The sequence below is a fragment of the Erpetoichthys calabaricus genome, chromosome 9 (genome assembly GCF_900747795.2).
Source record: "Erpetoichthys calabaricus chromosome 9, fErpCal1.3, whole genome shotgun sequence".
In the NCBI taxonomy this organism is placed as follows: domain Eukaryota; kingdom Metazoa; phylum Chordata; class Cladistia; order Polypteriformes; family Polypteridae; genus Erpetoichthys; species Erpetoichthys calabaricus.
Genome location: NC_041402.2, coordinates 107679182 through 107704240, shown reverse-complemented (window position 1 = coordinate 107704240; position 25059 = coordinate 107679182). Strand labels below are relative to the sequence as shown.

Below are 25059 nucleotides of genomic sequence, written 5' to 3'. Positions count from 1 at the left end.
TTTTATTCCACACTGCTTTCTTCTTCGCTTAGTCATCGATGTTTCATTTATTACGTATTGTCCTTATACGCTTTATATGCGCTGAGACCCTGGATCTGTGTGTGCTCAAATCCTTCACACGACTGAATGTTTTGCTGCCCCATTGTCTTATTTCATATTGATTGTAAGTAGGGCGTGTCTTGCAAAAATCTCATGTTCTACATCATCGTGAGATGGTCCGGGGTAAATCTCTTGGCACAATGTCTCATGTTTAAGGTCCTCGCGGGTCTTTTAACTGTCTTCCGTGATCTTAATGTGAAGATCACGTCTCAATGCCCAACTATTTCTCTCCAGGATTTTTTTTTATAATAGAGAGATATGCATACGTGAACATGGGTCAAACTCCACCTGGCTGCCACCCTGAAACAATCATATATGGATCATGCTGATAAACCTTGTACATATGCAGTCATGACACTACAGACCTTCACTTATTGGTAGACACATCCAGTACTGCAAAATAAAAGATCTAGTCTCTAAATTAGGGCACACAGAGAACATATACAGTATTTGGTGACCTAAGTGCAGGTGTCATAAAAAAAAAACTCAAATATATTTAACGGCACTATGCCTGCAATAAATATGAACATCTGATCTCTGGTGATGAAGTACATCACTTGTCACTGACACAGTGCATATGTGATAAGAGGAGTAAAAAACACATCTACGTTCTCTGATATTGATCCGCAAATAGCATCCGTGATGGGAAATGTCTTCTATGCAGCATTTTGCCACTGGGATGTTTGTCAGTCTCATCTTGACCTCACATATGACTTGTATGTTAATGAAATGAAGCTGCAAACATTTAACATAACTAGCTTCATTCTCATGAGGTGTCCAAATTGCAATTTGAGTGCTTTCAGAAGACCCAATTACATTAGGAAAACCAAACATTGCTGCAAATTTGGTTTCTGTGTTGGTGTGTAAAAAAACAAACAATATGGAAACCGAATGTAGCTCCTTGTCCTTCATTCTCATGAGGTGTCCAAATTGCAATTTGAGTGCTTTCAGAAGACCCAATTACATTAGGAAAACCAAACATTGCTGCAAATTTGGTTTCTGTGTTGGTGTGTAAAAAAACAAACAATATGGAAACCGAATGTAGCTCCTTGTCAGTTGATATATGGTTCCAGCACAGTGGACAAAATTTTGATGATATTTGACTGAGATATTCCTAACCTGTCTGGTAGGTGCTTGAAGGTGCTGGGAAACCAACCATTGTTAAAACCTTCATATGAACAGGTAGAACCCAATTATGTCTTTATAATGCTAGGGCTAAGCCAACACATACTGTAGTTAGTTCTAACAGAATGTCTTTTTAAAGTCTAAATCAGCTGATAAGTCAGTCATCATCATGGGCAAAAGAAAAATCCAACCTGTCCCTAAAAGCTCATTCCCTTTGTATGCTCAAAACTAATGGTTCTTTAATAGCATTTTATGTTTTCTTTACTGAGTTGTGTGGTTCCTTGTAGAATCATTGCTTTCAATTCTGGGAAGAGTTCTCTGCATATGATGTTGGCTCTTTGTGCTTTGAAAAACCCCATTATGTTGGAAAAAACTGAAATGTTAATGTATAGTAAGTAACCTAGCAGGACACTAACAGATTACAAGCAGGACACTAACAGATTACAAAAATTTGGCCAGAGTCTGTGGTTTTTTATGCAGCAAGAGTCCTTTTAAAATCATGACCCACTGGTATTTCACAAATCTGTTACCATCTATTCATGGTTATTTACTGTATACTGTATGGAGCATGTTACGAATCCAAATAAACAAAAGTTCTTTCTCGAACCTGCATTTGAAATGGGTCTTCTGGGAACCAAAAATGGTTCCCCTATGGCACCACTCTGAAGAACCACTCTGACAGAACTATTAGTTTATAAATGGACTATGTCAAGATATTTATAGCTTTCTGTACACACAGAGTGAATCACACCTGTGTTTTTACTGTACTTTGGTCTGTAATCCTTAGAAGAGACCACAGGTAGCCGATATATATAATTCTTAAAAGGAACAAAATCTGGCACAAGGACAATTCCTCTTATAAGGCAGCTAAAATAGAGGTTTAATGTGTTTGTCATGTCAATGCACATTCTAATAACAATTTGGTGATGTGAGTCATCATTTAGCTGGTTTGGCTGCAGTTTGCCTACTGTATCAAGAGTGTCATCATTTACCTGTTTCTCCAAAATGTGTACAGAAGAGTCAGAGCTGCTGTAAATATATGCAAGCTTTCCCATCACATTTTTTTTTTATAAATGCTTGTGTGGAAAGCTGTAAACACACATTTCGTTCGTAATTCTTTATTGCAGTCACTCTCTCGTTTCTTATATTTCCACAGGTACCATTTCCTACCTGTTAGCCAATCCTACATTCTGGACGCGACTGACTTTATTAATAAAATACAATCTTTATCATTTTTCTATTTTGGTTACCTTATGTACTAACATCCTTCATGCAGGAGAATTCCAATTACTTTGTTAAAAAAAAAATTGACAACATAAGGCAACCACAATGAATATTTCCTTTAGTACTAGGATTGCTAACGTTTTTGTGGTGCAATTTGAAGAGGCATATACTGCACATTTTCATTGATTAACTTATTTCACCCATTCATTCAATTTTGTGGTAGAATCTTTATGTTGTGAACAGGTACTAAATTCTTTTTTCATTCTTATTATTTATTAATGAAATGATGAATTCCCATGCACAGTCTACTGAAAGCCTACCTACAAAAATAACTTTAATCTAGCGACTAAGTTAGCTTTTTCACAATTTTCACAAAGTGTGGTGTTATCACTTCACCCTGTACCCAAGGATAATTTGGCCACTGAAGCTGTGTGAAGTCATCACATCAATTGTGAGCAGGACAGATGCAAAAGCTGCCTCCTTCATTTGCAGGTGGCTAGGGCTTCCACAGGACATCTCTGCAGCAAGCCTGTATGGATGGAATACACTTCAACTACCCCAAAAATCTATTATCCTCTGGTATAGGTAAGAGAAGGTAGGGCTGGTGATAGAGTTGAGGAACTCCCTTTATATGGCAGTGAAGAACATGTGTGCCCGAATTCTGACTGGTAGAAAGTAAAGAGCTGAGGATTAAGAGGACAGGGTGGTTCAACTCCAGGAGTTAATGGACAAGGTCAATACAGTGCAGGCAGACCTTATGGGTGAAGGCCAGTAAGAAAAGAAAGAGGACCTTACCATCATGGAGGTGATTAGGATGGAGTAGGAGTAGTACAGAGTGAAGGCAATGGTTGAAGGGCAACAGGGTGGTGAACAATACGGAAGGGCATTGCAAGTCAAACAGTAAATTAAGCAGACATATGAAAGCTACCACAGACTCGGCACAGTTTCCATATCAGAGGTACCTTTGATATTTTACCAAGCCCAGAGAATCTGGCAGGAACAATCTTGGGTCCGTACACCACCTTATCACGCCCCACACATGTTTAATATATGCTTTAATGCATTTCATCATTAAAATGATATCAAGTATACACCTTACTATTGTAAAATGTTCAGAAAGCTGTAATATAATAAATGTAATGTATTGTGCGTGGTGATCACTGCCTGTGTCCGCCTGTCGAGGAAATCTTACAGTATAATACAAAGCATTTAACATGCTACTTTAGTTATGATAGGGTTTGAGAAACTCATATCAGTTCTATGACAAAGTTTATGACATTCTGCTTTAATGCGAAAATAAACTATAAGATTAAAGTGGAAATTTTGAGTGTACAGTCAACATACCAACTTTAACATCAACAAAGATCTTTTTTTCTTCACTGTGTGCCTTTTTTTCTCCTATGTGTCCTTATGACACTCAAGATGGTGGGCTGTGACTTTTTTTTTCCTTTTCATGTTGATTTTGATATCTGACCACTTCTTTTTTATTTCGGCCACTGTACGACTTTCTGAACTTGAAATTTTGAGTGCCTCTGCCATGCTGTGACATTCCATCAATTTCCTTTTGTTGCTTATACCACTGCTTAAGCCACCAAATAGTATGTTTTTCCATGCCTCCACTTCACTGAACAGGACCTCCATTACACATTTGCTGAAGCTCTTCTTTTTTTACACATGCTTTTGTCATTGTCTTTTAACAAAATACTGAATGGAAAGGGCTATTTTTATTTATTTGCATATTCAAATAGGCTCATGTATGTACGTTAAAAGTCATGTTAATTGAGATTTATAAAGGGAAATTGTGTAGATCTTTGCTTATGAACAGTTACATGCATCTGAGTTTTTTGTGCATATGCACATTTCTAGTTTAGTCCATACACCATATTTTGGTGTAAATTCTACATATTGCGTTATACATGAGGCTCCCTGTCTCTACAATATCTTAAAATGTGACTAATGTTACTCTTGATCAATTAATTGGATATGCTTAACAAGACAACTAATCAATAACAAAATTAATCAGTTATTATTTTAATTACCAACCATTAGTGACTAAATTGATTAGCTGTTGTGACTGTAATCTAATTAAAATATTACTTTGCCTTCAGCAAAGAACAGCTGATGAAATATTCAGACTTGACTTACCTCACATAATAATAATAATAATAATAATAACAATAATACATGTAATTTATAATGTACCCTTGTAGCCCAAGTAAAAGGTGTAAATCACAACAAAATATTTAAAGAAATACATTGAGCATTGCAGTAAAATCATAAAAAAACAGATTATTCACAAATTTAAGCAAACAGGTATGTTTTAAGTTTGTTTTTAAAAACAAAACTCTTAGTGCTTTGTCTTCTTGAAGATTATTTGGAAGATCATTTTCCAAAGTTATAAGAATATTCTGTATTGTATGAGCTTCTGAGTCAACATTGGGTGAAGGGAAGGGGATATAGGTATCTGCTGAAAGAGTTGTGACTTTAACAGTTATTATATAGGGGTTTAATTCAATTCAATTATGCTTCAACTATATATTTTATTTTTGACAGAGGAATTACATGACACTGCTGCACATCATTATTCTGTTATTACACATGTGTGTTTCCTCCAGTCAACTTTCTTCACTTGAAGGTTGTACTTTGATGATTTGTATTGCAATTGTACTACAGATAACAGAACTGTTCTGGTTTCCACTTTTGTGAAATGCTTTTCTATAAAGCCTTTGAAAGATTAATTAAATCACTAGATATATTTAAAGGTAGACTTAAAATATTACTATTTATTATACTCAATTTAATAGTTTATAATTTTATTTCCGCTTTGAATTTTGGATAGGCACATTTCATTGTTATTGCAATACTGAACCCTCTGGGCTACAACTTAGTGTCATCCTTATATTCTATTTCTTTAACACTTTTCAGTTTCTCAAAAATACAGTGTACATAGATATATAGCTTTCTTTCTCTTCATTTTCCACCTTTACACTTATTTTTTATGCATTGCTTCAGTTTCTTCTTCTACTAGATAACCATGGCTTCAGCAATTTCTTGCTGTGGATTTTTTAATATATTTTGGCAGTTTTTAAAACCAACTTACATGGTATGCATATATCTTCAATATTCCAATTTTGAGTTATAGTGAAACACGTTTCTTTCTAAGAAACTCTTTCTTACTTCATTCATCTTCATAATAAAAGAACCCATACTTAATTCCTTTGTCATTTATTGCTTGCTGACATCTCTTACATGTTTTGTATCACAGTACAGAGCTACAGTAAAAAATAATTACACTTTAAAGTGGAAAGAGCTTGCTTAGAATGAAATCCAGCAGTTAGATGCTGCATAACATGTCAAAAAATATTTAAAGGAATGCCTCACCCAAAAATTATTTTTTTAATATGCTACATACTTAATTCTTAAGTATTAATTCTAAATCTTAATTCTAACATCTGATAGAATAGGCCTCTATGAAGACCACCACTGGAACACAACAAACAATATAAAAATGTCTGTGAAATGTGTATGCTCACAACATGTAACAAGTGACATACATTTTTGCTAAAATATTGTTAAATAGATACGTCTGGAAAGTCAGAGTAGTTCACACAGAAGAAATACTTTCATACAGTAACAAGCTTTTGAATACTGAACTCTTGACCAATGAATGAGAGGAAGAGGAGCGTCTTCTTTTCTAGTTTTTCTTTTCATTATTTGGAGGAGATATTACACTAGTTCCTGGGTATTCTAGTGCTTCAGTCTCATGGACGAATTTAGTGAGAAAATAACACATATAAGAAAGCACTGTATTAATTTTTTTTTCTTTCTGAGTGTGGAAATGTACAAAAGAATTGGATTACATTAGATTGGAAATATCACACTGTAAAACTCTTCTTCAATAAAAATTATGGAATTACAGATATTTATTATTATTATAAATATGTTCACATTAAAAGTGAATACAAATCTTATGAAACTTATGTCCTATTTCAGGATTTTTTCAGGGACTTATAAGATGAAGCTTTACTTGCAAATATTATTGCAACATAAAAAACAGTTTGAACCAATAAAGAAAATACTTCATTTTCCCCTTCTTAATATTAGATGTGTTCAAGTTGGTTTTAAGATCCAGGAGGTAATTCTCTGCAGGAGAGAATTTGAAATGCATATTATTAGATTTAAATTTCTATCACCTAAAGAGAGACTCCAATACAATTAAAATAATAATTTAATAATCCTTCTAAATCACAATAAATACAGTAACATCAAAAAAGAAAATATGCTTAAATTATAATCAGCACTTAATAAATAATTTCATTCATTGAAAAAATGTGTATGAATTCTACTAAACTGTTTCAAAATATTTCAGAAAACATATTTTCAGCAATACAAGTGCTTAAATGTTATTATTACGAATATGAATTTATAAAATTAATAATTTAAGTAAACAATAGAAGATTGTTGATTGAAAATGTCATTAAGTAGAGTAAACTCTATTATAATGAGGAAAAGAATGCCACTGAGATAAACTCTAACCCGCCACAACTCAGAAATTGTATAATTGTGTTTAAAAAATGGAAATGGAAGAATGTTATATATCACCCATAAAATAGTAAAAAGAATGGGACAGGGTGCACTGCAGTCCTTTCCATTTTGCAGAATGTTAGAAAGTAAATGTCATAATGTTTTAAACATATCATTTAGTATTACTTACTTTGTAAATATATTTTAAACAGTTCTGTGCCTTTCATCCACTCAAAAGCTTCTCATTCTCATCAGCTCCCTAGCTAGTAAGAATTTACACTGATTCTCATGCACATTCCTAAGCATCGCTCATTTTGAGAAGAACAATGAGAATCTCACACACTCTTCACACCAGTGAAAGGCATTCAAGAAACTGACCCAAAGCATACAAAGACTATGTACACTGTAAGAATGAAAACTGTCTATGAGGGGAATTATTTTTAAAGAATTGACTACAAATAAAATGTTGCTATGCTATACTGTGATTAATCATTCATTTATTCCTCAGTCAACAGATGAGAAAATTACATTAGCAGTGACAGGGCAGAGCTGCATAACAAGAATAATCTCTCAATTATAAAAAAAAAAATCTTGGAAGGCTTGGAAGGAAACGATACATGAGAGACACTTTAACATCCTGTGAGACAAGGCACTGAGACAAAAGGACAGATGCTGTACAGGCTTTTAAATGAATGATGCGCAACGCAACAAGCAGAACACGCAGCTCGACAGCAGCTGATCCAACCGCATCTCCTTAGTGTGCATTCAGCCCCCAACACAACACAAGTGGCAGAGACGCAAATTGGCTTGTGCGTAGCATGCCCCTTTGGGGGTAAGAGGGTGGGCAAGTGAAGCAAGCAGGGGGCAAAGCCCCCTAGTTGTAAAAATATATGCTGTGCTCTTTCTCATTTCTCCTTTCAGAATTAACATATGGTATGAAATGACAGGAACATTTAATTAAGTCTCTATTCAAAGCAAAGTTAAACATTTAGTATAGGCCTCAGTTCTTTTCTTTACACTCGAAAGAAAAGTAATTAATTTGTCAGTTTTTATAGTCCTTGTGCCTACTGCTGCCAAGATAAGCATAAACATCCCATGACAATGAATTAAAAAAAAATGGGTTAGGTAATTGCTGAATAGATGAATGTTTTACAGCACACATAAAATTATTATCAAAAATAAATAACCATGTACTGTTTTCTAAATGAAGTTGGTGTAGAAAAAATTTAGTCAGATTTTGTGTTATTGTGTAATAAACATAATAATCATTTTGCAATATACCTCAAAGTATTTTAAAGATGAAATTAATTCATGAGTTTCTTATTGCCTATAAAGACATCCATCCATCCATTTTCCAACCCACTGAATCCAAACACAGGGTCACGGGGGTCTGCTGGAGCCAATCCCAGCCAACACAGGGCACAAGGCAGGAACCAATCCCGGGCAGGGTGCCAACCCACCGCAGCCTATAAAGACATTTGAGTTTATTTTATCCTATATAGTTTTAGTACTATACACATTTACAATTACTAGTTAAGTAATTATTAATTGAGATGGCACAGTGGTGAGTAATTATTAATTGAGATGGCACAATGGTGCAGTGCTAGTGCTTCTGCCTCACGGTAAGGAGACAAGGGTTTGAATCCTCGGTCCTCCCTGACTGGGGTTTGTATGTTCTTCTTGTGTGTGTGGGTTTCTTCCAGGTGCTCCAGCTTCCTCTCACAGTCCAAGGACATGCAGATTAGGTGAAGTGACATTACTAAATTGGCCCTAGTGAGCATGTGTCTGTGGTGTGTGCCTGTGTGTGAGTCTGTTTGCCCTACAATGGACTGTCAGCCCTATCAAGGGATTGTACCTGTCTTATGTCCTGTGCTTGCTGAGATTGCTTTGGCTTCATATGGTCCTGCTCAGGATTTAGCAGGCTCAGAAAATGATATGGTATGGTAATTAATAACTGTATTCCACAGAATTCATGAAGTAGTTATTCCAGTACATTCAGTAGACATTGAAATTCTATATCTGTAAGAACCTCAATACCTAGAATTTATACAGGATTTGGAGACCCAGATGTTGCAGTGCCCCTTGATGCTATTAGGCAAACTAGACAACAAAAACAAAAAAAATCATAAGATTGAGACACAAATGCTAGAGCTTCTGTCACTATTTGGGTTAAGTATGAAGTCTACATATCCAGCTGAATTTGGTTGTCCCACCTAACCTGGTGTTCAGCCATCTCCTGAAGGTGATTAAAGCACCGCTTAATAAATCTAAAAATGCTCTGTTAAATTACAGATTGAGGCACTACCAATAATCATTCCCACTGTTCCACAAAGCACAGTATTATCATTAATATGTTTCAATCTGTACAGAAATGACCTCCCAGCAACAAACAGATTAAGCATTGATTTATGCCAAAGATTTATGTTGTAGCCAGCAAGTTTTCCCCTCCACTGAGATGGAGGAAAGTTTAATTTCAGACATTCTGTAGCAGAATTCTTCAAGGACTGGCATCTTACTACATATGAATCACATTACTAAATGCATTCTCACTTTCCAAGTGAAAGACACTGAGGGAAGTAAAAGTATAATGTCTGGAGTTTTCTTAGTCTGTATATCTTGGCATCACACCTGACAGACTGCTTTACCTCAAAAGGCCTACTATACAGCAGCCAAAATATGTTATGTTGGTTACTGAGTTGAGTAAATTTTGAGTGACAAAGCTGAATCTAGTTTATTAGTAAGGTAATTAATTCATTCATTTAATCACAAAAAAAAAATTAGATAAGGCAATGACTGATACACATAATGACAGAAAATGAAACTTGTCAGCCAATATTAATCCAAAATAAAAACTATACTAAAACCAGCTTCCATCCATCTTCCAACCCGCTGAATCCAAACACAGGGTCACGGGGGTCTGCTGGAGCCAATCCCAGCCAACACAGGGCACAAGGCAGGAACCAATCCAGGGCAGGGTGCCAACCCACCGCAGGACACACACAAACACACCCACACACCAAGCATACATTAGGGCCAATTTAGAATCGCCAATCCACCTAACCTGCATGTCTTTGGACTGTGGGAGGAAACCGGAGCGCCCGGAGGAAACCCACGCAGACACGGGGAGAACATGCAAACTCCACGCAGGGAGGACCCGGGAAGCGAACCCAGGTCCCCAGGTCTCCCAACTGTGAGGCAGCAGCGCTACCTACTGAGCCACCGTGCTGCCAAAAACAACTTCAAAACGCTAAATTATTTTCTTTGCAATTCTTTGTTAGTTTTTTTTTTAATGTTTCCCTTATTTTAATAAAGTTTGAATTCTAGGTTATATGACCTGCCATCTTTATTGCAGAGGTGCAACAAAATCACAGTTGATAAACATTCAGTACTACATAACTAGGACCTGGGGTCTTTGCTGTGAACAATATGATGGTTCCACACAAATCAAAATACAAAAAGTACATCAAAAAAATAGCAACTCTATGACATCACCAGAACAACATTAAAATAAATAAAATATCAAAATAGTCATTAATTTTATACAAAAAAACATTCCAAAAGGAAGAAACATGACTCAAATAGAGATCTAATACAGTACTATCCTAAAGTCCCCAAGGCCCTGAATGCATTTATCCAGATTCCATTAATAGCGCTGATGGAAATTATATAATAGTCAAAGAACATGGATATCCCCATGGCACTAAGGGCCAATATACTGATGTACAGTCCTTCCATAGTACAAGGTGCTGAACATAAGAACCCAGTCTTCAAGAATCCAGATGTACTTCCAGGATGGACCGGCAGTAAGGAAAACATGGGAAACAGATTATGAGACAAGGAGAAGTGAAAGTTAATACTAGTGAAGGTCAAAGCCAAAAACACCCAAAGGCCAAAATATTAACCAAAACTTTAGTCAAAGCCAAAAACACCCAAGGGCCAAAATATTAACCAAAACTTTAAGCCAGAAGTCATGCAAGTCCAGAATACTTGAATATATTTTATTCTAACTAGCATTGAATTTTTTTCACTAATCAAAAATCTTGGATGCTGGTACTAATGTCTAACTATCTTGGATATCCATTGGAAGGTGTTCATTTCAGTTTTAAAAGTGGCAGCAGAGAGACACACACAGACTTGTGACCATGTGTCCATCAGCTGAGAGATAGCCATAACATGTCCTCTTTTTACCTGGCAGCAACTAAGCTAACTCTTTTGTAAGTGTCAGGAAAAGCAGCTGTTTCTGAAAAATGTGTAATAAAAGGCAGACTCTCAAAAGTGTAATTTAAGATATGATTGCACTGTGATTGGTGTCCACTTGAATGAATAACCGAGACAGTTTGTAGATCAGTCATCTAATGTGATCCCACACATAGAACTGGGAACCAGAAGAGTATTACCATCTCATCTGACTGTAGTTTTTCCACCTAATATTTAGCTTCTTTCAAAAAATTTAATACAGAATATTAGGTGACGGAGAACTGGAGTCTATTGCAGCTGCATTGGGCACAATGTAGGAAGCAGCCATTGACAAGGTACCAGTCCATCGCACGCGTCTCTCATTCACCCAAACCAGTTTATTGACAATCATCTGTTGGATGTGGGAGGAAACTTGGGTGCCTGGGAAAAAAAAAATATGAGGACATGGAGAATGTGTAGACTCCATACAGGCAGTGACCAGGTTCAAGTGTTGATGCCAGGGTGGTGGATTTGAGGCAGCATTGCATTACATGATGCAGCTGTCACATGGTGGCAACAGAGCTACATTACTAGCATCAGTATGGCTACCAGTCCTGAAAAATAACAATACAATTTTTTCACACTTCGTGTGTCTTTCTGGTTCATTTGATATTTCTGGCATTGACCTCTGCAACTTTTCTTTTCATCAAGTTCTCCAATTCATGACTCTGTTTTTGTTTTTTGTTTTTTTAACTGCCACTGCCACTCTAGCAGTACATTGACCATAATAGTAGGATATTCTGAATTCTAGTATGGTAAAAAATAAAAACCCTGCACCCACAAAAACTGGAGGACTGGCAATTAAAAACAGTAGCTAAATTCTATTTAATATAATAGGAATCCATTCCTTTGCATTCTGGAACAAGCAAAACACTGACCATTCTCTTGTGTTAATGGTGCACCAGGTAATAAATCAATTCCTGCTGTAGTAGTTTTTTCCTGAAAGATGACAAGAGCTAGTGCAGAAGGACTATTAATTATATATCAAGGGGACTGAGGGATGAAAAGTTAATTTAAAAGATTAAGCAAAGAATACATAAACTTAGATTTGTTTTTATGTGTATGTAGAATGGAAGCCAGAATACATACAGTTAGGTCCATAAATATTTGGACAGGGACAATATTTTTCTAATTTTGGTTCTGTACATTACCATAATGAATTTTAAATGAAACAACTCAGATGCAGTTGAAGTGCAGACTTTCAGCTTTAATTCAGTGGGGTGAACAAAACGATTGCATAAAAATGTGAGGCAACTATTTTTTAACACAATCCCTTCATTTCAGGGGCTCAAAAGTAAATGGACAAATTAAATAACTGGAAATAAATGTTCATTTCTAATACTTGATTGAAAACCCTTTGCTGGCAATGACAGCCTGAAGTCTTGAACTCATGGACATCACCAGATGCTGGGTTTCCTCCTTTTTAATGCTCTGCCAGGCCTTTACTGCAGCGGCTTTCAGTTGCTGTTTGTTTGTGGGCCTTCCTGTCTGAAGTTTAGTCTTCAACAAGTGAAATGCATGCTCAATTGGGTTAAGATCAGGGGCATCATGTATAAACGGTGCGTACGCACAGAAATGTTGCGTACGAACGTTTCCACGCTCAAATCGCGATGTATAAAACCTAAACTTGGCGTAAAGCCACGCACATTTCCATGGTACCTCATACCTTGGCGTACGCAATTTCTCCGCTGGGTTTTGCAGACTGGCGGGACCCAGCGTCAAAGTAGTGCTACTGTTCCTGTGTGGTCACCCTTTCTTTCTTAGCTCCACATTCCTGACGCGGCTTTATAAATACACTGAAACTAACTGCATATTGTTTATTAGTGTAATGCATCTGATTGTAATTAACCAGCAGCAATATAATGGTCCAGGGAATAGCCATAGTATTCCAAATACCATAACTGCTTTAGCATTGTAACTCTCACTGCATCTTCTTCTTCTTTCAGCTGCTCCCGTTAAGGGTTGCCACAGCAGATCATCTTTTCCATATTACTCTCACAGCACCACTCGGAGTATTTATATCACTGTATCTGAGTGGGGAATCACAGCAGCAGCTGATCGGAAAGAGAATTATCGGTATACAGCATGAAGCAGACGCTGACTCAGCCACGGCAAAACACTTTAGAGACTTCCCAGTACTGACTTTGCGGTTTAGAAAAAGTTTCATCCCAAGAACTCTAAACGCACTCAATCAGTCCATCAAGTGCTCCTTGTAGAACTGTTTACTTATAAGTACAATTACCTCACTGTAAACTTGCACTACAATTATAATATTGCACAACCTGCACCACTTTATAAAGCGCATATTTACATATGATGACAGTATTAATTTTTAAGATGAAATGCAGCAAAATATGTTGATTATATTATACAGATAAAACTTTAACTTCATTTAAATAATCTGTATTTTTAATAATTAAACATGTGAGGACACGGTGCCGCAGCGCTAGCTAGTTCATGGATTGTTCCTGCATTGCGTTGTATTCTTGCGCTGACGCGACACTGGAAAGATAGACGGATAGAATAATTAAACATGTACTACGAAGATATTTCAATGTTCCTTAAAAGTTTTGAAGAATCGGCGTTCTAAGCTTACAAATGGCTTCACGTCTATTACATAGCTAATTGTGTGGCGATTGGGTATTTGGAGAAAGAAAAGTAAGGACAGGAATTGGAGGTTAGTAAGTTTGAAAGAGACAGTACTGCTGTGATAAATTATGTCATTGAAGGTCGCGCATGGCGCAGCAAGCCTCTTGCGTGAGATATGAACAAGCATTGCTCCACCGTGTTCCCATTTTTAATAACATGCTTTCATTCCTATCATCATGAAAAAGATATCACGTATACATCTCAGTATTTTAATTATTCAGAGAGCTGTAATATCATGAATGTAATGGATTATGTGTCCTGTCGGAGAAAAAGAAAGCCCGTTTAAGAAGCAGGTAGTGATTCACACACAGAGCACAAAGAAGATCAAATACAGAACAAAGCATTTAAGGTCCTACTTTAGTTACAATTGGATTTGAGAAACTAGTAAATTAAACGATTTTAAGATGAAGTTTATAATATTCTACTTTAATGGCAAAATAAACTACGTGATTAAAGTGGAAATTTCCAGATTAAAGTTGACATTTCGTGCTTTTTTCCCACTGTGTGCCTATTTTTTTGTCTGTACCCTAATAAGCTTTCATATGACACTCAGACAGTGGGCTATGACTTGCTTTTTCACTGCGACTTTGATATGTGATTTCTTTTTTATTTCGGGCACTGTGCGACTTTGTGAACTTGAGCTTTCGAGTTTCTCCAACACTCTGTCACTCGATCATCTTCCTTTTGTTGATTATACCACTGTTTAAACCAACAAATAGTACGTTTTTCCTTTGCCTCCACTTGGTATTTGCTGAAATTCTTATATTTTCCCCCGTGCTTTTCCCATTGTCTTTTCTCAGAAGACTATTTATGTCGATTTGCATATTCAAAGAGGCATAATTCTGGGAGGAGTTGGGGCGGGACAGAAGGCACGTGCACGTACGTTACTTTTCACGCTGATCGGGATTTATGTAGTGGAAGAACGTGAAAGTTTACGTACGTACAGATTCCTGCACCTGGATTATTCTGTGCGTACGCACATTCTCACTTTTGTGCTTACGCCATGTTATAGTGTGAGTTCTACGCATGGCGTTATACATGAGGTCCCAGGTGACTGACTTGGCCATTCAATAATTTTCCACTTCTTTGCTTTAATAAACTCCTGGGTTGCTTTGGCTGTATGTTTTGGGTCATTGTCCATCTGTATCATGAAACACCGCCCAATCAATTTGACTGCATTTAGCTGGATTGGAGCTGACAGCATGTCTCTGAACACCTCAGAATTCATTCGGCTGCTTCTGTCCAATGTCGCATCATCAATAAACACTAGTGTTCCAGTGCCACTGGCAGCCATGCATGTCCAAGCCATCACACTGCCTCCACCGTGTTTTACAGATGATGTAGTATGCTTTGGATAATGAGCTGTTCCACGCCTTCTCCATACTTTTTCTTGTCATCATTCTGGTAGAGGTTGATCTTGGTTTCATCTGTCCAAAGAATGTTTTTCCAGAACTGTGCTGGCTTTTTTAGATGTTTTTTAGCAAAGTCCAATCTAGCCTTTCTATTCTTGAGTCTTATGAGTGGCTTGCACCTTGCAGTACACCCTCTATATTTACTTAAATGCAGCCTTCTCTTTATGGTAGACTTGGATATCAATACGCCTACCCCCTGGAGAGTGTTGTTCACTTGTTTGGCTGTTGTGAAGGAGTTTCTCTTCACCATGAAAATGATTCTGTGATCATCCACCACTGTTGTCTTCCGTGGACGTCCAGGTCTTTTTGCGTTGCTGAGTTCACCAGTGCTTGCTTTCTTTCACAGGATGTACCAAACTGTAGCTTTTGCCACTCGTAATATTGTAGCAATTTCTTGGATGGGTTTTTTCTGTTTTTGCAGCTTAAAGATGGCTTCTTTCACCTGCATGGAGAACTCCTTTGACCGCATGTTGTCTGTTCACAGCAAAATCTTCCACATGCAAGCACAACACCTCAAATCAACTCCAGGCCTTTTATCTGCTTAATTGATAATGACATAATGACGGACTTGCCCACACCTGCCCATGAAATAGCCTTTGAGTCAATTGTCCAATTACTTTTGAGCCTCTGAAATGAAGGGATTACTGTATGTTAAAAAAATGCTTTAGTTGCCTTACATTTTTATGCAATCGCTTTGTTCACCCCACTGAATTAAAGCTGAAGTCTGCACTTCAACTGCATCTGAGTTGTTTCATTTAAAATTCATTGTGGTAATGTACAGAACCAAAATTAGAAAAAAGTTGTCCCTGTCCAAATATTTATGGACCTAACTGTATGTTTCAGGGCCAGAATTACTTTATGTTTCTAGGCCTCATTAGAGTTTTTTTCCTGGAATCCTGGAATGAGTTTTCAGAATGCAAATTCAAGATATGGTTTCTGCAACCCCTGAGTCAAAGGCATTAATGCAAATATTACCAGTAAATTTTACCAGGACATTGACATAAATAATACTATAATGTGGTGAGGTGAACTATAACTGCTTACATGACACACCTTATCAAAATAAAGTTCTTACTGTTAATTTTAAATAATTAACACTCAAATGCACAGGACTGTCACAATATAGACAAAGTCAATGGAAAAATATTTAGATTTACATTTTGATTTCTCTCAATAAATGTTTAATTATGTGTTTGATATGACTTCATATTTTTTTCAGTTCATGTGTAGTAATAAATTTTACATAAATGTATTCCAATAGAAACACACATGGCTCTGATGAACACACAACAAATAAAAGGAAGGAAACAATTTGCTTATCATACTGCCTGACACCTTTTGGGGTGTGTGCAAACATCAGCATAACATTGTATAAATTATTTCTGCCCTATACCACTGAAATGGCAGTCATTTTAAGCAGACATTTCTTTGCTAACATGGCAGGCAGCACTCACAGCCAAACTAATCAACATTGTTCAACAAAGCCGCACTTCCATTGGCAACAGTACATATACCATGTCTTTAACTATTTTCTTTCCATTTAAATGAACCTAAAACTACAGCAGTAATCATCATAGTCATCATTCAAACTAAACAGTTGTTAAAAATACACTGCTTATTTTTGCATACTGTGTATGAATAAGCTAAGTAATAAACTTCATTATACAGTTCTAATTTGTGATTTACTCTGAGGAGTTGTTTTTCCTTATTACTGTATATCACTGCTGTGGTGGGCTGGTGCCCTGCCCTGGGTTTGTTTTCCCTGCCTTGCGCCCTGTAGTTAAGATATAGTGGGTTGGATATTGGATGGATGGATGTATATCACTAAGTATTGTCACACACGTGTGTTTAGGAGACAGCCAAAGGGCTTAAATACAGATAATTCCATGCCAGGCCTGGGAGTGGCGGAGTGTACTAATTTTCCCTCTCAATCTGTTGCAGACCATTCTAGGGAAATCCCGCCCGGCTCTGGGGTAGCCAATGACGTTCCTTCCGGTTCCGGGGCTGATGACGTCACTTCCTTAGCTGGCCTTTAAAAGCCGCCATACTGTCTGAAGAAGTCAGTTCTGTTTTGGACTCGGTTGAATGAACATGTCTACCATTTTTGACCAATTTGGCAGCCGTAATCGATTAAATGGGTGGCTGCCCCAAACCTTCTTGATGTCTCATGGTCGTTCTTGTGACAGTGGCGTAGTCGGCAGGATGGAGAAAGCCCTGAAGAGAACGGGACCAGACCTGAATCATGTCCAGGTGGGAGAGTACCTGGGCCGAGCTTTCGGGTGGGGAGTGCGTCTCGGGTTTCGGAAAGAACCGGTGCAGACTCCGCTCCCTTTGGCTATCTCTGGGGCACCCAAATTGAATAGGGAGCGTGTCGAGGGGACACACAGTCGTGGGCTGGTCACTATGGGGGAAACGATGGGGATTTATTATGCTCTCTCAAAGGAGAGCACTGTCCTTCCCACTGGGGCTAAGGTCCCACAGGAAAGTGGACTTTCCCCGGGCCAGCAGGTGAAGAGAATACAAACCTGGAGGTTAGACCCTGAACGGGCTACCAGAGACCAACTGGACGTTCTCTGGGAAGAGGTGGCAGGCTGGTTAAGGCCCGCTGATTGCTCCACCTATCAAATAGTAAAGAAAGTGGCATGTTTGCTGTTTATAAATGGCCTGCCAGAGCATTTCACCCAGCCGGGCCTGGGGAGAATTTTCAAATGTAAACGAGCTCATAGAGCTCATTGAAACAACCAGGGCAGTCTCGCAATCTGAGAGGGCTGAACGGTCCTTAAGTGAACGCCGTAGAGATTACGTCCCTCTTAAACTGCCCTCCCGACATAAACCAGAGTTTGCACCGGAGTCCCCGATCCCGCAGGCGCGATCCTCGCTCGGGGGCAAGGCGGAATGTGAATGGAGAGAGGGGGTGGGATTGTGTGCACTTTCAAACCCCCTGGCTTTGGCTCATAAGGGAGAGGTCATTGTAAACGGCTACAAGGTAGAGGCCCTATTTGACTCCGGCAGCAACCTTTCTATGGTCGATTGCCGTTATGTACTACCGTGACAATGGTTAAAAACAAAGATCAGCATTACCTGTGTACACAGAGATGTCCGCGCCTATGAATCCGCCTGGTGTTTCATCTGCCACGGAGGAATACTCAAAGAACTTGTTGTTGCGGTACTTCCAAATCCTCCGTGTGCGGTGATTCTCGGGTGGGACTGGTCTGACAATAAAAGTGGTGCAGTACTGATCTCGCCTTATTCGAAATTGGGCCTAGTAACAGATGGGAATCCACCCTCTCAGGTTGTCTCCACACCGTGTACACAGCCGGTGGAGAGAGATATGGGTGATCACGAGGAGGATGGAGAGCTTCCTGGTACGTTGCAGACTAATACATCATCAGTCCGCTCCTCACCAGAGCGGGAGGTTTCTCCGCCCCTTGAGGTCAGCCCAGACCCTCTCTCAGATCTGAGCTTTCAATTCAGACAAACACCGGCATCATTTAAAAGGGAACAGTGGAATGACGATTCCCTTAAATTTGCTAAGAATGTAGTAGTCCTCGTCAACGGCCAACGCACTAGTCAGCCCATGCCACAAGGACCCCACTTTGTGTTAGAAAATGACTTTTTATATCGGGTCAGTGAACACGAGGGGGGGGTGCGGAAGTTGTTGCTGATTCCACGAACTTTCCGGCGACAAGTTTGTGAGTTAGCGCACGCCCATCTCCTAGGAGGCCACTTGGGCACCGAAAAAACTCTAGAGCGCATTAAGCTCCGCTTCTATTGGCCGGGAATTAACGAGGAGGTTTGCTGCTTCTGTGTTTCGTGCCCGGAATGTCAGCTGCGGCAAATTCCTAGGAGGGACCGTGCTCCTCTTGTTCCCCTTCCCTTAATTGATGTTCCCTTCGAAAGAATAGGGGTCGATATAGTAGGACCCCTGGAACCCTCGGCTCGAGGACATAAATATATACTTGTCCTCGTAGATTATGCGACCCGATATCCAGAAGCTGTTCCGTTGTGCTCAGCTAATTCTAAAGCAATCGCACGGGTACTGATGGAGGTCTTTGCACAAGTTGGGGTCCCTAAAGAAGTCCTTACGGACCAAGGGACGCCGTTTACCTCGGAAACGTTCAAGGAAACGGCCAAATTACTCAAAATAAAGCACTTGAGAACCGCGGTGTATCATCCTCAAACCGACGGTTTAGTAGAGAGATTTAATCAAACTTTCAAGCAGATGCTTCGCAAGGTGGTCAGCGGGGATGGGAGGAATTGGGATCAGCTCCTCCCCCTCATACTCTTTGCCTATCGGGAAGTCCCTCAAGCCTCAACGGGGTTCTCCCCCTTTGAATTATTATATGGACGACAACCCCGGGGCATATTGGACATTTTAAAGGAAGGTTGGGAAGGAGAGGCCCTTCCCTCAACTAATATTTTGGAATATATCGCGCAGTTACGCGATAGATTTGAGAAAATTCGACCCATATTAAAAAGTCACATGCAAGAGGCGCAAGCAGCACAGGCCCACTATTATGACCGGGGCACGACCCTCCGGGAGTTCCAGCCGGGGGACTGAGTCATGGTATTGGTTCCCACCTCCCACTCTAAACTACTTGCCCACTGGCAAGGGCCGTATGAAGTTAAGGAGCGAAAGGGACTCGTCGACTATTTGGTGAAACAACCCAATCGTCGACCGAGCGAGCGGATATATCACGTGAACCTGCTGAAACCGTGGAAGGAAAGGGACCCTGATCCCACCTCCGGCTAGCCCCGCTCCTTCTTTGCTCAAAGTAACACCCCTAACTTCGGGTCTAATTTGAATAACCGAAAGAGGCGAGAGCTAGAGACAGTTATCTCGTCCGTCCTGGAGGTGGTTGATGAAATCCCAGGAAGGACCTCTCTGGTTGCCCATGATATTGTGACTGAACCCGGGGTCATAGTCCGAGAACGCCCGTATCGTCTTCCCGAGGCAAAGAAAGCGGAAGTGGAACTGGAAATCAAGCGCATGCTAGATCTAGGAGTCATAGAGGAGAGTCATAGTCCCTGGTCCAGCCCAATTGTCTTGGTTCTTAAGCCTGACGGAAGTTGCAGGTTTTGCAATGACTTCCGTCGGCTTAATCAGGTCTCATAATTTGATGCTTATCCGGACAGGCAGAATACCTGACCACACCTGACATGACCAAAGGGTACTGGCAGGTTCCTTTAACGGACTCCGCGAAGGGTAAAACCGAGTTTAGCACCCCTAGTGGGCACTGGCAGTATCGTGTCCTTCCATTCGGGTTACATGGGGCTCCTGCAACTTTCCAGCGTCTGGTGGACAAAGTGCTCCGTCCCCATAACACGTGTAGTGCTGCCTACCTGGATGACGTCGTCATCTATTCTAGCACCTGGAAGGAACACCTACAGCACGTCGGAGCCGTATTGCGGACGCTGGGGGAAGCCGGTCTTCGCATCAACCCAAAGAAGTGTTTCTTTGGATTGGAGGAAGCCAAGTATTTGGGCTACCTAGTGGGTCGTGGTACAGTGAAGCCACAGTGCTCCAAAATAGAAGCCATTTTGACATGGCCCCGTCCGCAAACCAAGCGGCAAGTCCAGGCATTTCTCGGATTGGCGGGGTACTACCGCCGGTTTGTACCACGTTTTTCGGAGAGAGCCGTGCCCTTGACTAATTTAACAAAGAAGAGGGCTCCTAACATTGTGGTATGGACTGAGATGACGGAGGCAGCCTTCAGTAACTTGAAAAGGGCCCTGACGTCGGCACCCGTTTTAAAGGCACCTGACTTTTCACGGCCTTTTATCCTCCAGACGGACGCTTCGGACACAGGCCTCGGGGCAGTGTTGAGCCAAGTGTCGATGGTGCTGAGCACCCCATCATGTTCCTAAGCCGGAAACTGTTGGATCGGGAGACCAGATATGCGGCAGTGGAGAGGGAGGCTCTTGCGATTAAGTGGGCAATCACACAGTTGAGGTACTACCTCTTGGGTCAGGAGTTTACACTAGTCACGGACCATGCCCCTTTACAGTGGATGGCCCTGCACAAGGAGTCTAACCCACAAGTCACAAGGTGGTTCCTTGACCTGCAACATTATAAGTTTTCGCTCATTCATCGGAAGGGTTCTCTACACGCCAATGCCGATGCTCTCTCCCGCGTTCACGACCTCTCAGTAAAGGACGCCCGACCCGATGGGTCTGGGCTAAGGGGGGGGCCCTGTCACACACGTGTGTTTAGGAGACAGCCAAAGGGCTTAAATACAGGTAATTCCATGCCAGGCCTGGGGGTGGCGGAGTGTACTAATTTTCCCTCTCAATCTGTTGCAGACCATTCTAGGGAAATCCCGCCCGGCTCTGGGGTAGCCAATGACGTTCCTTCCGGTTCCGGGGCTGATGACGTCACTTCCTTAGCTGGCCTTTAAAAGCCGCCATACTGTCTGAAGAAGTCAGTTCTGTTTTGGACTCGGTTGAATGAACATGTCTACCATTTTTGACCAATTTTGCAGCCGTAATCGATTAAATGGGTGGCTGCCCCAAACCTTGATGTCTCATGGTCGTTCTTGTGACAGTATATATTTTATCTAGATTTTTAACAAATTAATGAAATTAAAGAGAATGTAAATAATATAGTGTTTAAGCTTAACCAGTTGACCTCAAATAAGTGAAAAAAATAGATTTGGTGCTCTCCCTAACGTTTGGGACAAAGACACATTTTTCCTTGATTTACACTTCTGCTTCACAGTATAAAATTACAGATCAAACAATTCAGAGATAATTAAAGTGCACATTGCAGACTTTAATTTAAAGGTATTTGCATACATTTTGGCCACACCATGTAGAAATGACAACACTTTTTATACATGGTCCTCAAATTTCAGGGTACCATAATGTTTGGTGCATAGCAATGGCAGATATATTAAAGCAGTAATATTCAATACTTTGTTACATATTTATTGTATGCAATGACTGCTTTAAGTTTGCGATTCCTAGACATCACCAGGTTCTGAATAACTACTCTGGTGATGATCTGCCAAGCTTTTAATGTAGCCATCTTCAGTTCCTACTTGTTTCGGGGCTTGACCCCTTAAATTTCCTCTTCAGCATATGGAAGGCATAGTCAATTGGATTTAAATCGGGTAACTGGTTTGGCCATTCAAGAATTTTCCAATTTTTTAGCTTTGAAGCCCTGTCCAGTAAATTTGGATGCATTTACTAGAGAATTGAGCATATGTTTCTATACACCTTAGAATTAATTGTGAAACTGGCATGAGCACTTACATCATTAATATGTGCCAATACCTGTGGCAGTCATACTTGTACAAGCCATAATACACCCATCACCATGTTTAACAGATGAGGTAGTATGCTAGGATCTTGGGCAGTTCATTTTTGTCTCCACACTTTCCTGTTGCCATCACTCTGATACAGGTTCAATTTTGGCTCATCAGTACACATAATCTTTTTTCCAGAATTCTTCAGGCTCTTTTAAGTACCTTTTATACAAACTGTAATCTGGCCATCCTGGATTTGTGGCTAACTAGTGGTTTGTATCTTGCAGTGAGGCCTCTGTATTTCTGTTCATGAAGACTTCTGCAAATAGTAGTCTCTGACATATATACAGCTGGCACTGAAAGACTGTTTCTGATCTGTCGGACAAGCTTTTGGGACTTTTTTCTTACCATAGTAGATTCTTAGGTTTGGCCTTGGAACTCCTGCATGGCCTTGGAACCCTTGCAGATTTAGTTTTTTCTCCAGCACTCTGGAGTTTTTTTTTGTTTGTTTTTTCCAGTCCTCCCTTGCCATCAGACCTTACTTTATTCTTTGTTATTTAGTATTGCCTAATTTTATTTTTATATAGTTTTCTTTCTTTTTTTCTTCATCTTGTAAAGCACTTTGAGCTACATCATTTGTATGAAAATGTGCTATATAAATAAATGTTGTTGTTCTTATCAGCAGTGGAGGTCTTCCCTGGCCTACCAGTCCTTTGGTGATTACTGAGCCCACCAGTGTGTTTTTTCTTCTTAATAATATTCCAGACAGTTGACTTAGTTAATCCCAAGGTTTTACTGATGTCTGTAATGGTTTTATTCTTCTTTTTCAGCCTTATAATGACTTATTTGACTTTCATTGGCACAGCTTTTGTAATCATGTTGATCAATGGCAACTACAGACTCCAGAGGTAATCTATAGGTAGAAGCAAGCCTAAGTATCTTATGCCTGCACTAATGAAGCAATGAAATGCACCTGAGTAATCACAAACACCCATGATGCCAATTGTTCTTAACATTATGGTGTCCTGAAATGGGGGACTAGGTATAAAAAGTGTTGTATTTTCTACATGGTGTTATCGAAATGTATGCAAATTAAATAAAATTTGCAATGTGCACTTTAATCACGTCTAAATGGTTTGCTTTGTGATTTTAAACTGTGGATTAGTGGGGTAAATAAAAAAATATGTCATTGCCTCATACATTATGGATGGCACTGTAGAAATCAAGGAAAAGTTTTATTAAACATGGTTAAAAAAAAGGAAAAACATGAAAAAGAAATAAAAACAATGTTAGATACTACCAAGTGTGAGTGCAATTGACAAATGCTCTGTTCAGGGCTGGTTTATGCCAATGGTAAAGCATAATACCTTCTGATTTTATAAACTGAATGTGAAAGTGTTAAGGAATGCTTTACAGGTAAATTTAGTATTATGGACATATAAATTAATTGCAAGAACATGTAGTAGTTTAGCAACAGAGGGCTCTAAAGACACATTAAGTGGAAGAGAATTACAAGAAACTAAGAAAAATAACTGGGTGACATAAGCTGTACTAACTAAATATACAAAATTAAAGGTACACAATACAGTGACGCATATTACAGCCACATACAAGCCAGTATTACTGTCAGAGGAGATTAAAGGCATATTACCGACACGCACGCCTGTATTACCGCCAGAGAAAATTAAAGGTATATTACGGACGTACAAGCCAGCGGACGTACAAGCCAGCGGACGTACAAGACGGTATTCTTCAATAAGGGCGCGCACAAAAAGGCGAGCCTCAAAAGGGCGACCTCAATTGGGCGCAGCGAATAAAGGCGCGCGTAAATAAAGATCTGCACCATTGTTGCTCTTCACATATTTCAGAGCCATTTGAACTAAATTATCTACGAACGCCATTATTCGCCGCGCTCAATTAAGGTCACCCTTTTGAAGCTCGCCTTTTTGTGCGCGCCCTTATTGAATAGAGCCGTACAAGACAGTTTTACTGTCACAGAAAATTAAAGACACACAATACACGGCGACAGCCCACGAAGAATGGTCAGCTCAGCAAGTAAACATCAACAAAAGAAAGGCTGAAAGAAAGAAAAATACGACCAACAAAAAGAATGAGGTCAAAGTCCCTTGCCATTTAATATAGACTGTTCCTACTAATGTTTATGCACTACTGTTCTAGCGCCCGTTATTGTAACGGGCTAAATGACTAGTTATAAAAGAAAATCTTGAGACGAGACAAGACTTTTGCCAAGAGATTTTTTTCAAGTCCCGCACTCCTCTCAACCATTTCAGGTTAACAGTCCGCGCCCACGATCCTCTCACCTTTCATTTGTGTGAATGCTTTTGTCAGACACAGTTCCTGTGCTCTCAGCTCTTATAAATTTTCACATTTTCATCACTTTAAGTTCCCAATAAAAGAATACTTATTATGTCCAAATCTTATTGAAGGGTTATCAACAGAAGAAATGAGTACACAGGCAATCCTAGCCGCGAGAAATGATCAACTCAGATGAATTAATGCGAAAATTGTCGATCGGTTACACG

At 39.5% G+C, this 25059-nt stretch overlaps 1 protein-coding gene across 1 annotated transcript in view; it reads right to left on the bottom strand.

Annotated features, from left to right (window-relative positions):
• Positions 1-6535: 6535 nt before the first annotated feature.
• The window catches only part of LOC114657213 (cilia- and flagella-associated protein 20-like), an 85905-nt gene continuing 67381 nt past the window's right edge, over positions 6536-25059 (bottom strand). The window contains exon 5 of the mRNA XM_028808951.2: positions 6536-6591. Within this exon, the coding sequence (XP_028664784.1) occupies positions 6570-6591 (22 nt within the window). The 3' untranslated portion in view covers positions 6536-6569. The remainder of the gene's footprint in view (positions 6592-25059) is intronic.